At 33.3% G+C, this 23,048-nt stretch overlaps 1 protein-coding gene across 2 annotated transcripts in view; it reads left to right on the top strand.

Moving 5' to 3' along the window:
* Nucleotides 1-22,517, top strand: part of LOC134683169 (ERC protein 2-like) — a 53,103-nt gene extending 30,586 nt beyond the window's left edge. For both annotated transcript variants that reach the window (XM_063542297.1, XM_063542291.1), the window contains exons 5-15: nucleotides 3,053-3,220; nucleotides 7,394-7,561; nucleotides 11,079-11,218; nucleotides 12,951-13,074; nucleotides 15,394-15,534; nucleotides 16,022-16,215; nucleotides 16,563-16,698; nucleotides 18,758-18,893; nucleotides 19,301-19,448; nucleotides 20,488-20,635; nucleotides 22,029-22,517. In XM_063542297.1, coding sequence (XP_063398367.1) covers nucleotides 3,053-3,220; nucleotides 7,394-7,561; nucleotides 11,079-11,218; nucleotides 12,951-13,074; nucleotides 15,394-15,534; nucleotides 16,022-16,215; nucleotides 16,563-16,698; nucleotides 18,758-18,893; nucleotides 19,301-19,448; nucleotides 20,488-20,635; nucleotides 22,029-22,184 — 1,659 coding nt within the window. In that variant the 3' untranslated portion in view covers nucleotides 22,185-22,517. The remainder of the gene's footprint in view (nucleotides 1-3,052; nucleotides 3,221-7,393; nucleotides 7,562-11,078; nucleotides 11,219-12,950; nucleotides 13,075-15,393; nucleotides 15,535-16,021; nucleotides 16,216-16,562; nucleotides 16,699-18,757; nucleotides 18,894-19,300; nucleotides 19,449-20,487; nucleotides 20,636-22,028) is intronic.
* The last annotated feature ends 531 nt before the right edge of the window (nucleotides 22,518-23,048 follow it).

Raw genomic sequence — 23,048 nt, 5'->3', positions numbered from 1 at the left:
TTTCTTTGTCTAGAATCAACTTAAATCTTTGTTATATACAATATACAATGTATATTCACTTTTTACTACCAACTGATAAATTTAAATAATCTTTACCATTCAGTGATAACTAGCAGTTTTTTTTACATCATGTATTTAAATGAGTAGTAATTGTTGCAAACTCCATTAGAATATTTTAATTCAAATTAGTTTTGGAATAAGGGAAAGGGGGATGTGAATAAAAAATTGGGTTAAATTTTTCTCATTTGAAATTTCATAAATAAAAAGAAAATTTCTTCAAACATTTTTTTGAGAGGATTAATTTTCAACAGCATAGTGAATTGCTCTAAGAGAAAACAAAAATTTTAAGTTCATTTGAATACATTCATTCTGTGTCAGAAACCTATGCTGTGTCAACTATTTAATCACAATCCAAATTTAGAGCGGAATCCAGCTTGAATGTTGTGTCCATACTTGCCCCAACCGTTCAGGGTTCAACCTCTGCGGTCGTATAAAGCTACGCCCTGCGGAGCATCTGGTTGGTCCTGTTTTCAAATTGGTCTACATTAAAGTCCAAAGGGTCCAAAATTAAACTTAGTTTGATTTTAACAAAAATTGAAATCATGGGGTTCTTTGATATGCTGAATCCAAACATGTACTTAGGTTTTTGATTATGGGCCCAGTTTTCAAGATGGTCCTAATCAGGATCTAAAATATTATATTAAGTATTGTGCAATAGCAAGTCTTTTCAATTGCACAGTATTGCACAATGGCAAGAAATATCTAATTGCACAATATTGTGAAATAGCAATATTTTTTTTTAATAAGAGTTATCTTTCTTTGTCCAGAATAGTAAGCAAGAAATATCTAATTGCACATTATTGTGAAATAGCAATATATTTTTTTAATTGGAGTTATCTTTCTTTGTCCAAAATCAACCCAAATCTTTGTTATATACAATGTATATTCAGTTTTTACTACCAACTGATAAATTAAAATAATCTTTACCATTCAGTGATAACAAGCAGTTTTTTTACATCTTAATATTTTATGATGTATTTAAATGAGTAGTTATTGTTGCAAACTCCATTAGAAATTTAATTGAGATTAATTTGGAATAAGGGAAAGGGGGATGTGATTAAAAAAAATGGGTTCAATTTTCTCATTTGAAATGAAATTTCATAAATAAAATGAAAATTTCTTCAAACATTTTTTTGAGAGGATTAATATTCAACAGCATAGTGAATTGCTCTAAGAGAAAACAAAAATTTTAAGTTCATTAGAACACATTCATTCTGTGTCAGAAACCTATGCTGTGTCAACTATTTAATCACAATCCAAATTTTGAGCTGAATCCAGCTTGAATGTTGTGTCCATACTTGCCCCAACCGTTCAGGGTTCAACCTCTGCGGTCGTATAAAGCTACGCCCTGCGGAGCATCTGGTTATTGATAGCTGTAATTGACTTTTGATTAATGGAAACTTATCATCCAACACATGAAGCTTTTTTGTGACTATAGTGAGTAGTTATTTCACATTACATTTTTTACATGTGAATTTCATTTTAGCCTTCTTTTGACCTATTTATGGCTGTACAACTTTTGTAAATGTAGATTGCCAAAGTTTTCTTTTTCTCTTGCCTTACTCTCATTCTTTTCCTTTCTTCCTCTACATTTACTTTCTGAGCCATGAAATCGAATATGCAAGGAAATATATTTATTCAGCAATCCATGAAAATTGGTTTCCACGAAAAATAAATGAATTTATTTTAACATCTATGGTCAGATTCAAAACAATATTTGAAAAACCTAACAACACAGATGGCTTTATTGTCATTACAATGTACTATACAAGGGAAAGGCCAAAATTGTATTGATCTAAAACAAGCAAGCATCAATGACACTTGTTTATATCATATTTATGCTGCTTAATTGTTATGGAAATATGATGGATTTAGGATCATGTCAGCTTCTCATATATTTCTAAAAATTCATATAGTTTTAGGCAGATACAAATGTACAAAATAAGCAAAATGAGCATTGTTAAAAAAAACTTTATTAAAAACTGCTGATACTATCTTTAACACAGGGATCAATTATAAATCATATTTTTCTTCAGCTCTGACTACTTAGATATTATATAATTGTAAGTCATTAGCTAGCAACACAATACTGAAATCAATATATATACTGGTTTTCCCTCCACTTAAGTTGGTGCCTATATTTCCTTATCAGAAAGGAAGTAGGCATTTGTGTCAGAAATTTGATGATATTATATGATTATACATGCTAAGGGTTCTAACCTATTTCAAAATCGGATTTAAGTATGAAAATAAAATAAAATTATTGGAAATAATTCTCATTTCAAAATTTTTATTTTATTAAATATTTATAGAGAGGAAATATTCTCCTTATAAAAGTAGATCATTTTATCATTTCCCATTAATTGTGAAGTTTTTCCATTAAATTTTATTATGAGCTAAGAGTTTTTCTGGTCTGATTAAAATTAAATTGGTTTGTTGAGTTTGGTCTTCCGCAATGCTGGTGAGGATATATATAGAACTTACTTTGGAGGCAGTTTCATAGGGTTTTAATGGACATTAATACCAGTCAGAAAGTTGTATGACCCTATCTTCTTTGGGTTATATTACATAGATTCTATCAAGATGGAGAACAGCCATAACTGACTTGTTTCTTTTTATTTTTTGTTTTATGATGCTAGTATTATTGAGATTTTTGTTTCGTTTACATCCATCACCTTTCATTCTGATTATAATTCGCAGAAAAAATCCTTTCTATTTTGACTTATACCTATTTTGTGGGTTCATTTATTTTTTGTGGGTACTAATTTAGTATAATGAGAACAAACTGTATGTTGGTGTATATTTGATTTCATAGTCTTATCCATGTCTGCAATCAAGCCTATAGAAAAGTTGTATTTGTTGAATATTTAAATTCAGTTCGCTTTTACCCCTGAAATCCATGAAAAATTTGTGTTCCACAAATAAAAATGAATCCACAGTATGTGGCACTCAAATTTATATTTGTTACAGAAATTGTACTTTATAATTGCAGGTAGATCTGTATAAGAAGGAAACATCTAGGAAAGACAAAGAACTGTTAGGTCTGACCATGAAGAAAGAAACATTAGAAAACCAGCAGACAGAACACCAACAATACATACATCTTCTGAAGGAACAAATTACTGCTAAAGATCAACAGGTTGTCATGTTACAGAGTGATGTAGGTAACATTAAGGTTTCTGTCTATTACTAGAAAAAATAGACAGTGCAGGGGTTCTGTTTTGGTGAAAGTTTTGTTCAGAGCTAAATTCTTTGGCAAATTTGAATGTAGATAATTATAAAATATCATTTGCTTAGTTTTATACCAATATCTTGAAATTAATGTTTTTGTTGCACCATTGGGCCAGGATTTTTTAATTTGTTGGTTTACGGATCCACCGACCCGATTTTGCCGATTCCTAGAATAAAAATAAAATTGACTTTTCATGCTTTTTAGCTCACCTGGCCCGAAGGGCCAAGTGAGCTTTTCTCACCACTTGGCGTCCGTCGTCCGTCGTCGTCGTCGTCCGTCGTCGTCGTCGTTAACAATTTACATTTTGAACTTCTTCTAGAGAACCACTGAATGGAATGGAACCAAACATGGCATGAATGTTCCTTATGAGGTGCTGACCAAGTGTTGTTACTTTGTAGCCGATCCATCATCCAAGATGGCCGCCAGCGGGGGACTTAGTTTAACATAGGACACTATGGGAAATGCATACAAATGACTTCTTTTAGAGAACCATTGAATGGAATGAAACCAAACATGGCATGAATGTTCCTTATGAGGTGCTGACCAAGTGTTGTTACTTTGTTGCCGATCCATCATCCAAGATGGCCGCCAGCCGGGGACTTAGTTTAACATAGGACCCTATGGGAAATGCATACAAATGACTTCTTTTAGAGAACCACTGAATGGAATAAAACCAAACATAGCATGAATTATCCTAATGGGGTGCTGACCAAGTGTTGTTACTTTGTAGCCGATCCATCATCCAAGATGGCCGCCAGCGGGGGACTTAGTTTAACATAGGACCCTATGGGAAATGCATACAAATGACTTCTTCTAGAGAACCACTAAATGGAATGAAACCAAACATAGCATGAATATTCATTCCTTATGGAGTGCTGACCAAGTGTTGTTACTTTGTAGCCGATCCATTATCCAAGATGGCCACCAGCGGGGACTTAGTTTAACATAGCACCCTATTGGAAATGCATACAAATGACTTCTTTTAGTGAACCACTGAATGGAATGAAACCAAACATGGCATGAATGTTCCTTATGTGGTGCTGACCAAGTGTTGTTACTTTGTAGCCGATCCATCATCAAAGATGGCCGCCAGCAGGGGACTTAGTTTAACACAGGACCCTATGGGAAATGCATACAAATGACTTCTTTTAGAGAACCACTGAATGGAATAAAACCAAACATAGCATGAATGTTCCTTATGGGGTGCTGACCAAGTGTTGTTACTTTGTAGCCGATCCATCATCCAAGATAGCCGCCAGCCGGGGACTTAGTTTAACATAGGACCCTATGGGAAATGCATACAAATGACTTCTTTTAGAGAACCACTGAATGGAATAAAACCAAACATAGCATGAATGTTCCTTATGGGATGCTGACCAAGTGTTGTTACTTTTTAGCCGATCCATCATCCAAGATGGCCGCCAGCGGGGGACTTAGTTTAACATAGGACCCTATGGGAAATGCATACAAATGACTTCTTCTAGAGAACCACTAAATGGAATGAAACCAAACATAGCATGAATGTTCCTTATGGAGTGCTGACCAAGTGTTGTTACTTTGTAGCTGATCCATTATCCAAGAAGGCAGCCAGCGGGGGACTTAGTTTAACATAGGACCCTATTGGAAATGCATACAAATCACTTCTTCTAGTGAACCACTGAATGGAATGAAACCAAACATGGCATGAATGTTCCTTATGTGGTGCTGACCAAGTGTTGTTACTTTGTAGCTGATCCATCATCCAAGATGGCCGCCAGCGTGGGACTTAGTTTAACATAGGACCCTATGGGAAATGCATACAAATGACTTCTTTTAGAGAACCACTGAATGGAATGAAATCAAACATGGCATGAATGTTCCTAATGTGGTGCTGACCAAGTGTTGTTACTTTGTAGCCGATCCATTATCCAAGATTGCCGCCAGCGGGGGACTTAGTTTAACATAGGACCCTATAAGGAAATGCATACAAATGACTTCTTTTAGAGAACCACTGAATGGAATAAAACCAAACATTGCATGAATGTTCCTTATGAGGTGCTGACCAAGTGTTGTTACTTTGTAGCTGATCCATCATCCAAGATGGCCGCCAGCAGGGAACTTAGTTTAACATAGGACCCTATGGGAAATGCATACAAATGACTTCTTTTAGAGAACCACTGAATGGAATAAAACCAAACATGGCATGAATGTTCCTTATGAGGTGCTGACCAAGTGTTGTTACTTTGTAGCCGATCCGTCATCCAAGATGGCCGCCAGTGGGGGACTTTTGAATGAAATTAAACATGTTCCTTTTCTTATAAATGAGGTTGTGTTGTCACTTTTAGCCAAATTTTATATTTTTTTATATGATTTCAAAAACCCAAGTAGAATCAGGTGAGCGATACAGGCTCTTGAGAGCCTCTAGTTTATTCCCGCCGACCCAAACAAATACATTATCCCTGAAAAATAATTAAATTCTTCTTTTTTCATGAAATGAAATGCATGAATCACTAACAAAATTGATAACACTCTCTGTTGTGAAAAAATAAACTTCCAGTTTACGTTTCTAAAAATAGACAAGTCAATTCTAACTGACCTTGAAATGTCGTTTACGCAAATAATTTTGCGGAACTAAATCTGTGTTTAAAACCCATTACACAATAAGTTTGTTTCCCTTATTTGTCATCAGTCTGTAAGATGCATAATCTCATAGAAATAGACTTGTCCAAATGTGGACAGGTGGAAAGCACCTTGGAAGTAAAAGTTCTGAATATCAACAAGTCATTTAGAATTTTCTTGTTTCATGGATAATAAAAAAAAATCGTCCATTTGGATTAAAAACGGGAATGCATGACACTAGATTAACCCGACATTCTCGTTTTTTCCCGTGGACGAGTCTATTACGTTTTTGACACGTGTGTTGAAACTTATTTTCGTACGACGTTTTTTACATTTATTTCTTTATCAGTTTTCGTTTTTGAAGATCATTACTCACCAAGTTTTCTGGAATTGATTAAGAGATACGTGAATTTGTTTTTCTTGTTTGTGAAAAGACGATTTAATGGCCCTGAACATCTAAGGGCATCACAGACCTGTTATTGCTCAATCTCGTGTGGCTAAACGCCACTTGTCCCTCTAAGAAGTTGCACCGACGCAAATGGGTATCGGCGAACTATTTAGTAGGCTAGAGTCTCGTTTGTTATCGGAATTAACCAGACAAATCGCTCCACCAACTAAGAATGGCCATGCACCACCACCCACCGAATCAAGAAAGAGCTCTCAATCTGTCAATCCTTACAGTGTCCAGGCCGGGTGAGTTTTCCCGTGTTGAGTCAAATTAAGCCGCAGGCTCCACTCCTGGTGGTGCCCTTCCGTTAACGTCTTTGTCTGTGAACACCCCCCTTTTTTACGGCAAATCATTAGACAATGTCATGCCATATTTATGACAGCTGAGCAAGAATATTTCATCGAACTAAAAATTGAAATGATGACAAAATAGCATAAAATACATTTTGTCAGAAAGGTGAAATGTATATTTATTTTGCATTTTTTTTTCTGTCTTGAAAGATCTTTTTTTTCTTTTTTTTCCCTACCGACCGACCCAACTTTTTCATGGGGAAAATCAGTAAACCAACAAATTAAAAAAACGTGGCCTTGGTAATATGTTCACTTACATTATTTACTTACAATATTATTTAGATAATGATTGACAAACAGTGATTTATCAAATTCATATCTGTATCTAAGGAGACTCCCCTTTGAACCATTATTTTAGATTAATGATAGATACATTGATATCTATTAATTAGAAACAAAATGGCTGAAACATCTATTTAATGAAAAAGAAATTTTTGAAAGGTAGGTAATGATATGGTATATTTAGATTCATTAAAAAAAAAAGATTGTCACTTCATTGGCTGTTTCAAAATCTTAAGAACCACATGAGTAATTTCATTGTTCGTACCCCAAAATGAAAAATAATGTCCGGGTTTCGTTTGAATTTCCATTGTTTATGACATCTTAAACCAATCAGGATGTTTTGGTGTACACTTTTGAAAATATTACCCAGGATGTGTTAGATTTTGAAACTGCTGATTATTACATGTATTACTATGTTTTTAGTTAGAAGATTTAAGAGACAGAGTGAAAGATAAAGACTCAACAATTGACAGAAAAGCTCAGAAGTCTCAGTCCCTTCAGTCAGAGAAACGAAAGATTGAAACAGAGGTCTCTGAACTGAAGGAACAACTAGAAATTAAAGACAGAAGAATATCTAATTTACAAATACAGGTAGAGTAAACTGTATTAACTCAAAATAACATTGTTTGAACCTTAACTAAAATACTCTTGGTCCAGTGACCATAACAATTCATATGTCCAGTGACAAACATAACAATAAACAGTAAACAAGTGCAAGTCCAGTGACGTTTCTATGCCGAATCATTAACAGTCCAGTGACCATCATTACCAAATAAAAAACTGTTGTCCAGTGACAACATGGATAATCTGTAAAATATACATATAATATTACATATCTAAAGCATTTAATCTCACTGCTTAAACAGTTCCTTTAAAATCACCTTGAGCAAAATAGAATTTACATTATGTCCAGCAACAAATATTCTATTTGCCTCAAAAAACTCAAAAACATCTTCAACATATGGTTTATATTGTAAACCTTCCTCAAACAGTAACGGCCAAAACGGCGATGAGGACCACTTTGGAAATATTAGAGTTCCAACAGCTCTACATTTGACTAAATGATTAATGACTTTAGCTGCTAGTGTTACTGGTGGTACTAACCAGTTATTTTCTTCATGCCAGTTACATGTAAATGAATCTATACTTTCCGAACCCGGATTCCAATATAAAGAATCAAATCTAAGCAGTTTTCTATTTTCCATATTGGCAAACCTGTCAATGGAATGAGAACCCTATAAATTATCTACAAACTCAAAAAATTCATCTGAAGTCCCCCAATTGTCGATATCAACGATTCGACTTAGATAATCTGCTTTCTCGTTTTCTTCTCGTGGAATCCATTTTACGTATAAAGAAATACAATTGACAATACAAGTATTAAAAATTTAAAGAGTCAAGTTTTGAAGTTCTAATATCTTGCTACCTTTTTCAATAACGCTCACCGCATTCTGGTTGTCAGTTAAACAACCACCGAACTGTTGCATACTAAATATGCAAATGATACTAAGCACAGCTAGATTGTTTTTACCTCTCTCCACGTGGAGCTTTTAACTTTTTCTAAATTCGTCCAGGATTTATACATTACATGCGTTGAGTTTTGTATAAAACCTCCTGCACCTACATCGCTAGCATCACTAAAAATACTTACCTCATTTGCCTTTGGTAATACAGATACAGGCATTAGCAATTGCACATTATTTTTCCAAAACATGAATTCAAAAATTAAACCACTTTTGAAGTTAATGTCCATGCACTGATCCCAATCATATTGTTCGTTAATCACAGCAAATGTAGCTCTTGTCATTATCTGAGTAAAATTGCTGATTGCTGGAGTAAGAGAATAACCTTGCCACTGATTTTTGCAAGTGTTCTAATCTTAACTTTACAAGGATTATTTAAAGCAATGCCTATGCATTCTTGCAAATCCAATATTTTGAACTCAGGAATTTGCAACAATCATTTTCGGGACCAGATGCTCTTCTCCCTGTTTGGAACAAAACCAGACATAATAAAATCTGATTTAACGATGTCTGCATGTAATTTACATACCTCACTATCATCAGCTAGTCCTAATCCGTCGTCTAAATAAACGACAATTTTAATACCCTTTCTCCGCCAGTGTGTACTAATGGTCGTAATACCTTTGTAAATACATAACCACTCGATTTCAATCCAAAAGGTAAAACTGTAAATACGTAATATTTTTCAACCCCTTCAAACTTCCACTAGAAACCTATATACTTCTGATGTGGAGCAAATATATCAATATGGTGATAACCTGCCTTTAAATCAAAAAGAAATCCAACAGATTTGTTTGTAATATATTGTTTAGCAACTTTCACATCTTCAAATTTAACTTTGTTTACTAACACCATATTATTTAAATGTCTCAAATCTAGTACAAGTCTATGTTTACCTTTTGCGCTGATTGCTACGGTCAACGGGTTCACAACGTGCAGTCTGTTCGATACCTCTTTAACTAAACCGCCTTTAAGTAAATCTAAAATAGCTTCATGTACAAAAATACTATTTTATAAAGCAGACCTATTATTTTTCAAAAATACAGAAGTAGGCTCTTGTAAAAAAGGAATTTTATAACCTTCTTTGATTATATTATAAACAAAATCTGTTGTACAAATCTTAACCTAAAAATTTAAAGAAGCACTTAATCTGCCTTTTACATTTATATCAGAAACATCTTTTTCATATTCAAAGTAAGTGTCAATATTAAATTGTTCATGTACCTGAAAAATATCTTTGATTGTTTTCTTTAAGAAGGAGGTGCTCTGTGTACTCTGTGCTTGCTTTGTCTGCGACATTCTCTTGGCCAATGCCCGTAGAATCCACACTTATAACAGACGTCAGAAGGATTTGCTGGGCTCTGCTGGCCATTGGCTCCGTCGGCAGATGCCCCTGCATGAAACGGCTGGAGTTGCAAACAATTACGGCCAGAATTTCCACCACTGTGCGCCCGTTGATACGGCGAACCAGCCGCTTTTGCGGATCTTTTTCTACCATGCTGTTGTTTTTCCGTCTTAGCTGCCTTGAGTTTCTTGACTGCCATGCTGTCCGTGGCCCTAATGCGTTTCTCATCTTCCGAATCACTGGCTAGCTCGTCAGATAAGTATTCACTGACCGTCTGCCAACCCCCTTTGGACTTATTTGTGATCCTTATATGCTTATTGTGTTTGTTCAGCAGCTCTTTTGAATCTTCTAAGTACGAAATGGCTTTGTTCGGGCATTTTTTCTTGATACAGGATATAGCTGAATCTAAATTGTCCAGCACATCTACGTTAAGGTCAAACTGGACCTTGTTACCTTTGAATTTAAAGTTGTTTTCTGACTTCTTTACCTTTTTCGCTAAACTATGGGTCGAATCGTTTAAATTCTTCTCGAGTCCGGTGATTTTGTTTTTCATGTAGGTCTTCATTAGTGACAAAAGATCAGCATTTGACACTTCTTCTCCCACCGTATCTTCAACTATATCTTCATCCATATCTTCATTAGGATTCTCTTTGTTGTCGGACATGTCTACACTGTAGTAGTAATCAACGTAGTGGTCACCGCCTAACCTCGATAACTGAAAAACGTGCTCCTTTACTTATATACTACCCGCGAAATCTAAACCGGTTCTTACAATAAGTACTACGCGTCTAAAAATAACTACGCGTAGAGCACATAAATATATAAAATAACATTGTTAGAACAGGTTAAAAACATAAAATTACATGGTTTAGAAGATAGGTTAAAAAACACAAAATTACATGATTAGAACATGGAATAAAACCACCAAATTACATTGTTACAACATAGGTTAAAAACAAAAAAAATACATTGTTAGAACATCTGTAAAAAACACAAAATTACTTTGTTTTAACAAAGGTGAAAAACACAAAATAACATTGTTAGAACTAAGGTTAAAAACACAAAACTACATTGTTAGAACAAAGGTTAAATACACAAAATTACATTGTGAGAACATAGATTAAATACACACCATGATTTTCCTGCCATACTTTATCTCCTATTTTGCTAGAAAGTCTTCAAAAACTAACAGCAAGATATATCACTTTTTATTTTCATTAAATAACATACTGTTTTTCAGATTGATTCACTAGAGTCAGCTGTTAATGAAAAAGAAACAGAATTGAGGGATGCCACTACAAAGTTAGAATCTCAGGAATCTGATGATAAAATACAGATGTTAGAAGAATCTCTGAGTGAAAAGGACAAACAAATAGACAGGTAAGTCATCTCAGGAATCTGATGATAAAATACAGGTGTTAGAAGAATCTCTCACTGAAAAGGACAAACAAATAGACAGGTAAGTAATCTCAGGTGTCTGATGATAAAATACAGATGTTAGAAGAATCTCTGAGTGAAAAGGACAAACAAATAGACAGGTAAGACCAAATAAAATACAGGTGTTAGAAGAATCTCTCACTGAAAAGGACAAACAAATAGACAGATAAGTCATCTCATGACTCCGATGATAAAATACAGATGTTAGAAGAATCTCTGAGTGAAAAGGACAAACAAATAGACCGGTAAGACCAAATAAAATACAGGTGTTAGAAGAATCTCTCACTGAAAAGGACAAACAAATAGACAGGTAAGTCAGCACAGGACTCTGATGATAAAATACAGGTGTTAGGAGAATCTCTGAGTGAAAAGGACAAACAAATAGACAGGTAAGACCAAATAAAATACAGGTGTTAGAAGAATCTCTCACTGAAAAGGACAAACAAATAGACAGGTAAGTCATCTCATGACTCCGATGATAAAATACAGATGTTAGAAGAATCTCTGAGTGAAAAGGACAAACAAATAGACAGGTAAGACCAAATAAAATACAGGTGTTAGAAGAATCTCTCACTGAAAAGGACAAACAAATCGACAGGTAAGTCATCTCGGGAATCTGATGATAAAATACAGGTGTTAGAAGAATCTCTTAGTGAAAAGGACAAACAAATAGACAGGTAAGACCAAATAAAATACAGGTGTTAGAAGAATCTCTCACTGAAAAGGACAAACAAATAGATAAGTAAGTCATCTCAGGACTCTGATGATAAAATACTGGTGTTAGAAGAATCTCTTAGGGAAAAGGACAAACAAATAGACAGGTAAGTCATCTCAGGACTCTGATGATAAAATACAGGTGTTAGAAGAATCTCTCACTGAAAAGGACAAACAAATAGACAGGTAAGACATCTCATGAGTTTGATGATAAAATACAGGTGTTAGAAGAATCTCTTAGTGAAAAGGATAAACAAATAGACAGGTAAGTCATCTCATGACTCCGATGATAAAATACAGGTGTTAGAAGAATCTCTTAGTGAAAAGGACAAACAAATAGACAGGTAAGTCATCTCATGACTCCGATGATAAAATACAGGTGTTAGAAGAATCTCTTAGTGAAAAGGACAAACAAATAGACAGGTAAAGTCATCTCATGACTCCAATGATAAAATACAGGTGTTAGAAGAATCTCTTAGTGAAAAGGACAAACAAATAGACAGGTAAGACTAAAGTTTTCTTTTTGTGAAAGAAACTTTGTGTTAAAAGGAGAAAAATTATAAACTTCAAACAACAGAAAAAGAATTCTAGAAATCTGAATGCAAAGTTTGAAATAAGAGTGGCTGAAATTTTAAATCCAATAGTTATATATTACATATTGTTTCTACAGAGTTTGATAAATTTGTAAAAATATACATTAAAAAAATTGTGAACCTGGTTTAAAAAACTTATGGACAAAAAATAAGAGCTGAAAAAAGATTCCATCTAAAAAATCTTGATACCGATAAAAGAGTAAAAAATATCAGAATTGGGGAAAGATTTGCACATTTGTTCTTAACCTTTCATTGCAATAAAAGTAAAACAAAATATAATTGAGTTAAGATTACCAGATCTAATGAATTGGACCAATTTATCTGTTCAAATTAGCCAATTGATGTTTATATGTGAAACTTTTTTTCAGATTAAAAGAACAAAAACATCAATCAGAAAGAGAACATCAAGAAGAATTAGACGTATACTCTAAAGCTAGTCAGGACATTAAGACTCGACTGGATTCTTTACAATTAGAGTTTAACGAAAAACAGGTACACAATTTTTATACGACTGCAAAATATTTGTGCGGCCTTATATTGGCATATATATGACGTTGACTTTGGCGTCGTCGTAGTCTGAAGACACATTGGTTTTCACACTATAAATTTAGTATGGTAAATAGAAATCTATGAAATTTAAACACAAGGTTTATAAACATGAAAGAAAGGTTGGGATTGATTTTGCGAGTTTTGGTCCCAACAGTTTAGGAATAAGGGGCCAAAAAGGGGCCCAAATAAGCATTTTTCTTGGTTTTCGCACCATAACTTTAGTATAAGTAAATAGAAATCTTTGATATGCTGAATCTAAACATGTATTAAGATTTTTGCTTATAGGGCCAGTTTTCAAGTTGTCCAAATCATGGTCCAAAATTAAACTTTGTTTGATATCAACAAAAATTGAATCCTTGGGTTCTTTGATCTTCTGAATCCAAACATGTATTTAGATTTTTGATTATAGGCCCAGTTTTCAAGTTGGTCCAAATCAGGGTCCAAATTTAAACTTGGTTTGATTGCAACAAAAATTGAATATATGGGGTTCTTTGATATATGCTGAATCTAACCATGTATTTAGATTTTAAATATTGGACCATAATAGATAAATGTCCAATTTAAAATTTTTAAGTTTTTAAGTTTAAGTTCTTATACCACATTCACTCTGTGTCAGAAACCTATGTTGTGTCAACTATTTAATCACAATTCAAATTCAGAGCTGTATCAAGTTTGAATGATGTGTCCATACTTGCCCCAACTGTTCAGGGTTCGAGCTCTGTGGTCGTATAAAGCTGAGCGCTGCAGAGCATCTGGTTGTACATACATTAATGTAGTACAGTTTAACTTTGTGAGAGAAAAAAATTAAGAATTCGTTTTACATTGATATTAGCGATTTAGATAAAAATGTATATTGTCTATTTTCACTTGCATAACTGTCTAATTTTCGTCTAAATTATGAAATCTTCATGTTTCAATGTTTTCAGCACAAAATTTAAATGTTTACAATCTGATAGAAAAGTAAACAGTTGATAAAAGGAGTATTTTTATAATTGACATGATGTAGTACGATTGCCAATGAGTCAACTATCTCACTTAAGGCCACGGTTTTTTAATTTGTTGGTTTACGGATTTTCCCCATGAAAAAGTCGGGTCGGTCGGTCGGGGAAAAAAAAGAAAAAAAATATCTTTCAAGACAGAAATAAAATGCAAAATAAATATACATTTCACCTTTCTGACAAAATGTTTTTATGCTATTTTGTCATCTTTTCACATTTAGTTCGATGAAATATTCTTGCTCAGCTGTCATAAATATCGCATGACATTGTCTAATGATTTGCCGTAAAAAGGGGGGTGTTCACAGACAAAGACGAAATTAAATCGTCTTTTCACAAACAAGAGAAACACATTTGAGTAACTCTTAATTAATTCCAGAAAACATGGTGAGTAATGATCTTCAAAAACGAAAACTGATAAAGAAAAAAATGTAAAAAACGTCATACGAAAATAGGTTTCAACACACGTGTCAAAAAACGTAATAGACTCGTCCACTGAAAAAACGAGAATATCAGGTTAATCTATTGTCATGCATTCCCGTTTTTAATCCAAATGGACGATATTTTTTTTTATTATCCATGAAACAAGAAAATTCTAAATGACTTGTTGATATTCAGAACTTTTACTTCCAAGGTGCTTTCCACCTATCCACATTTGGACAAGTCTATTTCTATGAGATAATGCATCTTACAGACTGATGACAAATAAAGGAAACAAACTTAATGTGTAATGGGTTTTAAAAACAGATTTCGTTCCGCAAAATTATTTGCGTAAACAACATTTCAAGGTCAGTTATAATTGATTTGTCTATTTTTAGAAACGTAAACTGGAAGTTTTATTTTTTCACAACAGAGAGTGTTATCAATTTTGTTAGTGATTCATGCATTTCATTTCATGAAAAAAGAAGAATTTAATTATTTTTCAGGGATAATGTATTTGTTTGGGTCGGCGGGAATAAAAAAGCATGAAATGTCAATTTTATTTTTATTCTAGGAATCGGCAAAATCGGGTCGGCGGATCCGTAAACCAACAAATTAAAAAATCCTAGCCTAATCAAAAGGAAGTGGATTTAAGCAAAGATAGGTCACAATACGATTCAGTACTGGATAAAGCAAAAAAAGACCTTTACAATAAAATATAAAAAACTTTAAAACTAAACTAAAATGATCAAACAAACCATGAAAACTTAAAAAGAGGCAAAATACCAGGGATCTATTTAAATCTCATGTTTCTAAGTGTACAATGGTTTTATTTGATCTATTATAGACAGAGTTAGTGGATTTACGAGAACACTCAACAGAGGCCCAATCAGTGAAGTTTGAGGCAGATTCTAAGATACGACAACTGGAAAGTAGTCTTGATGATAAGACATCAGAGGTGGAGAAACTTAATGTTCGTATTGAGGAGGTAGGTCATTAGGTCATTAGTTGTGTGGGTCTTGTAGGATGTTCAAATTGTGTAATTAACTTATGTTTCATGGATATCATTTAAAAATACTTGTATATTGCATGGTTTTAATTTTAGAATCTTTGTGACCCAAAAATAAACCCTTTCTTATAATTTAAAGGTAAATTTTGTGTGAATACAAACAATGAATATCGTTTTGCCAAATCCATATTCCTAAATTACATGCATACCATACTAAAAGAAATATCTAAATAAGATACAGTTTTATAACAGTGGCAGTGCATGGACTCATTATAATGTATATAGCCAGATTTCGACAAAAAAAGATATAAACAGACAGGCACGTGCAGAAGTACATGACAATAGCTATCAAAGGTACCAGGATTATAATTTAATACAACAGACATTATTGTTTAACCTGTTTAAGATTGAAAGGGAAAAAAATATTATAACAAATAGCATTAATTTGATTTCTCGTTTGTTTCAGTTGAAAGGTGCTATTCCAGAAACAAAGGCTGCTGAGGAATTGCAGAAACAAACTAGTGATTTATCTAGTCAGTTGGAAACAGCCCGTAATGAGGCTAACAAAGCCCAGGAGGAGGTGGATAGACTTGTAGGAGTTGTCAAGGAAACGGAAAATGAGAAAAATGACAAGGAAAATCAAATCAAGGAATTACAAGAGTAGGTTTTAAAATTTGGTTACATACTTTGTTTCATGAAAGAAGGTGTATTTTTATGTATGATTGTATCCCCAGACACCATTTGTTCACCATCAGCTTTAGTTCAATTAAATCAATTATAAACTGAAATATACAGAAAAATGTATAGAAATGAAAACAAGAGATGGAATTTCTCTAAAAAATACGAAATGTGAAGAAAAAAAACCTACAGAAGTTCAGGAATGATCAAAGACAACAAGACAAGTGTAAAATTTCTTCTGTATACAAACAGCAAACATTTAGAATTAAGCTTATGTGTTATTAAATGTTGAGTCATGAATGTCATATTTTTCCGTTTTATTTTGATAGACTTATGAAGGAATACAAACAGAAAGTAGGAACTCTAAAAAGAAAACAAAGCATGGAGAAAAAGAACAGTGCTACCATGCTTGAGGAGGCTAGAAAGAGAGAGGACAGTTTGTATGATGATGCTACACAGTTAGAGGTTTGTGAAATGGAATGGATTAGAGTTTTTATCTAAATGAAAAAAAAATCAGTTAGTTTCTGAGGCCATTTTGCAGTCCTATTTATTTCATTTTCATTATGTCACTTTTCTTATGATGGTTGAAAGGCACATTTTGCTGCATTTTTATACTTCTAGATTTTAATCCTTGTTAAATATCCATGAATTTACACTAGCATAATTTCAAATGTTTTATATAAAATTCATATGATCATACCTGTCAACCTCTGAAAATGAAAAGTCAGGTCATGACCTGCATTGAGAAAAAAAATCTCAGGTCATAACGCGTACGACATTTTGCGGGCTCAATTGAAGAACAAAAATATGTTTACATATAATTTATATAGTCAATATGTATATAAAACAGTTAAAACATGTATACAAGTTTATTTCAGACTATTGTTATATTCCATAGTAGCAGACTTGGCATTCTTTAAAAGAACTGCACTTGGTTTCAGTTCATAGCAATGCAAATGTGTATTCATTTTACAAGGAAGAAGAGCACACAGTGTATCCTTATTAAGATCAGCCCTAAACTCTGTAGCTATTTTCTTTAATAAAGAAAATGCCCTCTCACTGTCCGCATTGCTGTTTGGCAAAACCAGTAATGTTTTAGGGTATCAGGTCCGTTCGCGCCCAATATACTTTCGCACCCTACACGTTCGCACCCAAGGTCCGTTCGCACTCTACACGTTCGCGCCCAATTTTAATTCAAATTCCAGTTGATCAATTGGGAAATCATGATTCTTGTTTTTAATTGCTTTCCTGTAAATACTGAATGTATTTATAGCTTGGTATGAGTAAAAGATTGAAGATTTCAAATGAAAAACACAAAAGAAAAACGTAGTCAGAATCTCACTCGATTTTAAACAAGTCAATGAAACAAAGTTATAGCAATACACTAACAAAATCATGATTAAGAGTTATTCAACACAAAATAAAACGTTGACAGAATCCCACTTTATTTAGAAACGATTTTTTTTTTAACAATACACTATCGATCACTATCCAAAGCATAATTTTCTCAAGACAACAAAATAAAAAACGCTTTCATTTTATTTTGAGACAACGAAAACAATCATACTTATAAGAATACTACTTGATTACAAAGTTATTAAACCCAAAACCAATTAAAATATTGGGCGCGAACATGCAGGGTGCGAACAAACTTTGGATGCGAACATGTAGGGTGCGAAAGTGAAAGGGGGCGAACATGAGTGGGTGCGAACGTGAATGGGCGCGAACGGACCCGGATTCATGTTTTAGCAAGTTTTGACAAAACAAAAAATCTTGGCTTGTTAAGAAAAATGTCATGCAACTTGGACATTTCTCCCCAAAATGTACCAATGTCAGTTTCAGGGGAAGTGCAAAGTGGAAGTTCATCTAAAGGGGTCAACTGATAGTCACTGAACTCATCTTGTAGCTTGTTGAAAATATCGTTACGTAGCTCAGGTAAACAAGTCCTACATTTGGACTTTTGGTTACATTGAAAAAGACCGATAAAACCGAAGGTCGTATTACTTCTAAATACCGGAAACAATTCCGGTCAGAAATCCGGGTGAAACGGGTAATGTTAGAAATTCCCGGGACCCGCCGGGTAAAGAAAAACTCCCGGGTGAGAGGTGAAAATAACGGGTGTCACCCGCAAAAAACGGGTGAGTTGACAGGTATGTATGATAGGCCTCTATTGATTAAAATGATTTAAATACAAAGCTCAAGTCTTTCTACTATTACTGGTAATACTACTGACTTACTGGTCAATTTTATTAAAGTGCTACTGTGGATTTATTTATTTTCGTGGGTACCAATTTTTGTGTATTACAGAAAATTTGCATATTCGTTGATATTTAATTTCATGGTTTTGCCGAAATCTGCATATCAGCCTATAGAAAATTTGCTATTCGTTGAACATTTGATTTCGTGGTTCACCTGATCCGATGAAAACCATGAAAATTGGTATCCAATGAATAAAAATGAATCCACAGTATCTGGTTTATATTTATACTAGGGAAATTGTTTCAATGATATAATTTTTCTTTAGGATCATATGAAATCTAAGAATGATAGAATAGAGGAATTGGAGGAGGCTCTGAAAGAAAGTGTGAAAATAACAGCTGAGAGAGAAATGGTGATGGTGGACTTACAAACACAGCTGGAAGAGGCTGAAAGAAAGGTAGGTGGACATTTTAGAAGTGTTAGATAGTAGCAATTATCAATATTAAAATACAGAAAAGCCTTTGAGACCAAGTTGTAAGAAAAAGATTAATTTCTTGTTTATATTCACCCAAAATTCATTCAAAAAATGTTTTTGAGCAAGAAAAAATACTTTACTGTGTTTTAGATAGAGTAATTTTCATTGGTCAGATTTTTTTTTGCATCAAATTTTATTTCCTTAAAAACTGAATGGAAAGGGTTGCAGTCAGTGATCCCATCATTTTCATGTTACATTTTAAAATTATGGCACACATTTATTTATTGAATAAAATCATACAATACAACAAGATCATTTACCAAATGAGAAATACTCTCTGACAAATTGTCTGTACCACAGAAGTTTGACTCTGTTGTTTTATGTTGTAGGTAGATGAATATACAATGGATCTAGTCAAGGCAAAGTCTGAGAACTTGGGAAAAGTGGAAAAAATGACAAAAATTATGGAAGATAAAGATATCAAGTTAAAAAAATTACATGCAGAAAGACATAAACATCTGGAAGAAGTATTTGAAATGAAGTAAGTAACTTGAATTCGCTTCTTTGGAATTATTATGTTTTGTGGTATGTGAGTTCATTTGTCCTTCTGACCCGCTTCAGGTTAAAGTTTTTGGTCAAGGTAGTTTTTGATGAAGTTGAAGTCTAATCAACTTGAAACTTAGAGCACATGTTCCCTATGGTATGGTCTTTCTAATTTTAATGCCAAATTAGAGTTTTTACAGTCCACTAAACATAGAAAATGATAGTGCAAGTGGGGCATCTGTGTATTTTGAACACATTCTTGTTGCAATTTAACTAAAATTTTCCTTATCCAAATTTAATGAAAATCATACACAATGCTAAGAAACAAATCTGACAGAGAGTGTACAACTTTGGGCTGGGATTCACTTACTGTTCAAGAGTTATGCCCCTTTTTATCATGAAAAGTTTCAAACCTGAAGTAGAGGCATTTGTGTTCTCAGACAAATTATTGTCTTATTTGACATATTTATTACTTGATTTATTTCACTTGACTGGGCAGAGTTAAAACGGTTCGCTCATCATTGACCAGTCAATCTACTGATAGGTGTTTTGGGATAAAGTCATCAATGAAGTGTCCAGTTATGGCCATTGAGATTCATTCGGTGACACTGATAGGTGATTAGAAATTAATGATAATTATAATGGCAATCATCCTTATCACACACATCTTCAAATAGACTGTCCTTATGCAAATTAAATTTTAAGCTCCGCCCGATCAGTTGAAATAACATTGGTAATACTGATCATTGTAATCAAACTGAAACATGTCTACATGATTACTGGAATACTTCGAATTCAGAATTTGATTAGCGAAAATGTATTGCAAAATTTTTATAGGAGACAACAATGCCAGATTGGTTAATGTGATTCTCAATATATATAAGAACAATATTACAACCAAATTATTGCAATGTTCACCCTGTCATATTTTACATATTCTTGAAAGCATTACATTAAATATTTGAAGTTACAGTATGTTAAGTGTTTACAGCTATTTCAAAAAGCGAAGAACTAAAAGAGTAGTATTATTTTTGTAGACAAGAGGCCATTCTTGCTGCCATGAGTGAAAAAGATGCCAACATTGCACTGTTAGAAATGACAAGTTCTAAAAAACAGAACTATAAAGAAGAAATAGAGAAACTTAATAATGACAAAGAAAAGTTACAACAACAGCTAAGTGATGTGGTAAGGAGGCTTTATTAAAGACCAAAAAATTTGAATAGGGATAGATTTTCTGTATTGAGTTTATGTCTAGCCTTCTATTTTAGGCATAACTATGTAAGTAATTATATTGTGAAGGTAAAAAATGGATTTCCTTTAATGATGTTGGACAGGAATTATAGCCTTCACAATATAAAAATATAATGGTTGCAAATTTTTTCATTCACTATTCTTGAATTAAGACTAGATTTATTTGAAAAACAAGATAACTGTCAGTTACATAATTTAATCTAACATTAGAAGTTAAATGGGAAATCTTTAGAGCAAGGAATGAGGTCAATTATCAGGTTGGACAAGACAAAGATTTGCTTCTTTTCTACAAAGCATTCTAACATGACGTCCTTCAAACGCTTTGAGTACACACCCGTGGTAAAATATGAATATATTGCATTGGCTGTTCCGATCGTACTCCCACGTCTTATGTTTTTTTATGAATGAAGTACCCGACGTCATAGAATGATGACGTTATGATTTAAGATTATTTAAGCATTTCACGGGAAAATACACGCTTTTGATACCAAAAATCATCACAACAAGTAAACGTAAACAAACGATGCTAAAATGTGGTATAAGCCCATTTTTTATATACATAGACGACATATGATCACATATAAGTGAGTTATTATTAGAATTCATCCAAATCTATCTAAATATGTTTTGTGAATAGTTTTAGCATGTCACTTATTCTGTTGGCTCCGTTCTTTTACGCCAATCTAAAAGTGCATTAATTTATGGGAACGGCAAATAATGGCCTCCACCTAGAGCGCTTCGATCCAAAAAAATTGCCGTATTTGTCCTATTAGAATCGAAATAATTCATGGGGGCTTGAATATATCTAGATTTTACCATGGGTTGTCCCTTTATGCCGATATTTTACCCGTCGCTATCGCTCAGGGTAAAATATTTGTCATAAAGGGCCAACCCGTGGTAAAATAACGATATATTCAAGCCCCCATGAATTATTTCTTTAATAATAACCAGGGAACTAACTAGTATTCTTGGGCTTCAGAATAATGTGTAAGCTTAAGTGACAGGTTTTCTTGAAGAATTCCTGAGTTTAATTAAATATCACACTCAGAATATCTGTCTAATACAAAGCAGGGTAAGTACAAGTCTCATTATTATGGAATTGTCCTGAATATGCATGTTACATTTGCTGCTGGACATTAAGAATATGCATGTTACATTTGCTGCTGGACATTAAGAATATGCATGTTACATTTGCTGCTGGACATTAAGCAGCCATTGGTCAACAACAATGAACATATATTAGTTTGATAAAGTAGTTGAAATTTAAACTTCAGAAAATAGTAAATTTAAATATTTGTATTTTAAATATTCTTGTTTCTAATTTCAGACTCATAATAGAATGAAATTGATCCAAAAACAAGAAAGAAGAGAAGAAAGGAAGAAATCATCACTACCTCGTAAAAAGAGAGAGAGTCCCCTGGAGGCTCCTGAATCTCAACCAGTACTAGAGCAACCTCCTGCGATAGAACAGACAGATTCTTGACATCTCTAGTCTCCATAGATTTTGTTTTAAATTTATGTTGCCATCAGTATTAATAACATGTATGAAGGATCAGAAATACCCATGCATGTAAGGAAAGGAAAAGGAGGGGAATTTCTTTCTATGGAAAGAGAACTTGTACAACTTAGTTCTGAAATCTTTAAAAATTATGTATACTTTGATTAATTGTATTAGTATGATCTTGTCTTAAATTTAGTGGCTTTAAGATTTCTTTAAAAAAATTAATACATGAACAGATTAAAAAAATTATCCTCTGTAAAATGACCAGACATTTAAAAAATCATTTTTTACTTCAAAATAAAAACAAGATTTATACGATACAGTACCAAAGAAGGGGGGGAGCACTTACAGAGAGAAAGTACTCACAAATTTTTGTGTTTTTTACTTTCTGCGGCAGTTAAAAGGCTAAAATCAATCTTTTTATATGTACCAATTATGTGTAGCTTGTTAAACATATAAAGCATTGAGCAGTTTATTCTAAGCTCATTTTCATTCTGTGTTATATATATTATACAGTCTGCAACTACACTTTGAGTTGCATTTTGAACTCTGCTAAAGACTTATATATATATATATCTCAAACATATGTCCAGTAATGGTGATGTGAGCTATTGTAATGATATTTTTTTGTATAAAGTACAACTTTTGTATAAACTTCATTGTGATAAACTGTGTCTGTGATTGTTCATTAAGGTTGTATATATATAAGTAAAGGATTTTTTTATTCAGAAAACAATTGGTCGATGTTTTTGTGTTGCATTGAATGTTTTCTGAGAAACATATTTGTTAAGATTTAGTGTTCATGAATATTTTTTTTTTTAAGAGGAATGTCTTAACATTTTTTCC

This window comes from Mytilus trossulus, chromosome 1, assembly GCF_036588685.1.
Source record: "Mytilus trossulus isolate FHL-02 chromosome 1, PNRI_Mtr1.1.1.hap1, whole genome shotgun sequence".
NCBI classification, from domain to species: Eukaryota; Metazoa; Mollusca; class Bivalvia; order Mytilida; family Mytilidae; genus Mytilus; species Mytilus trossulus.
The sequence above is the reverse complement of the archived record's forward strand: the minus strand, read 5'-3'. Positions and strand labels throughout refer to the sequence as shown.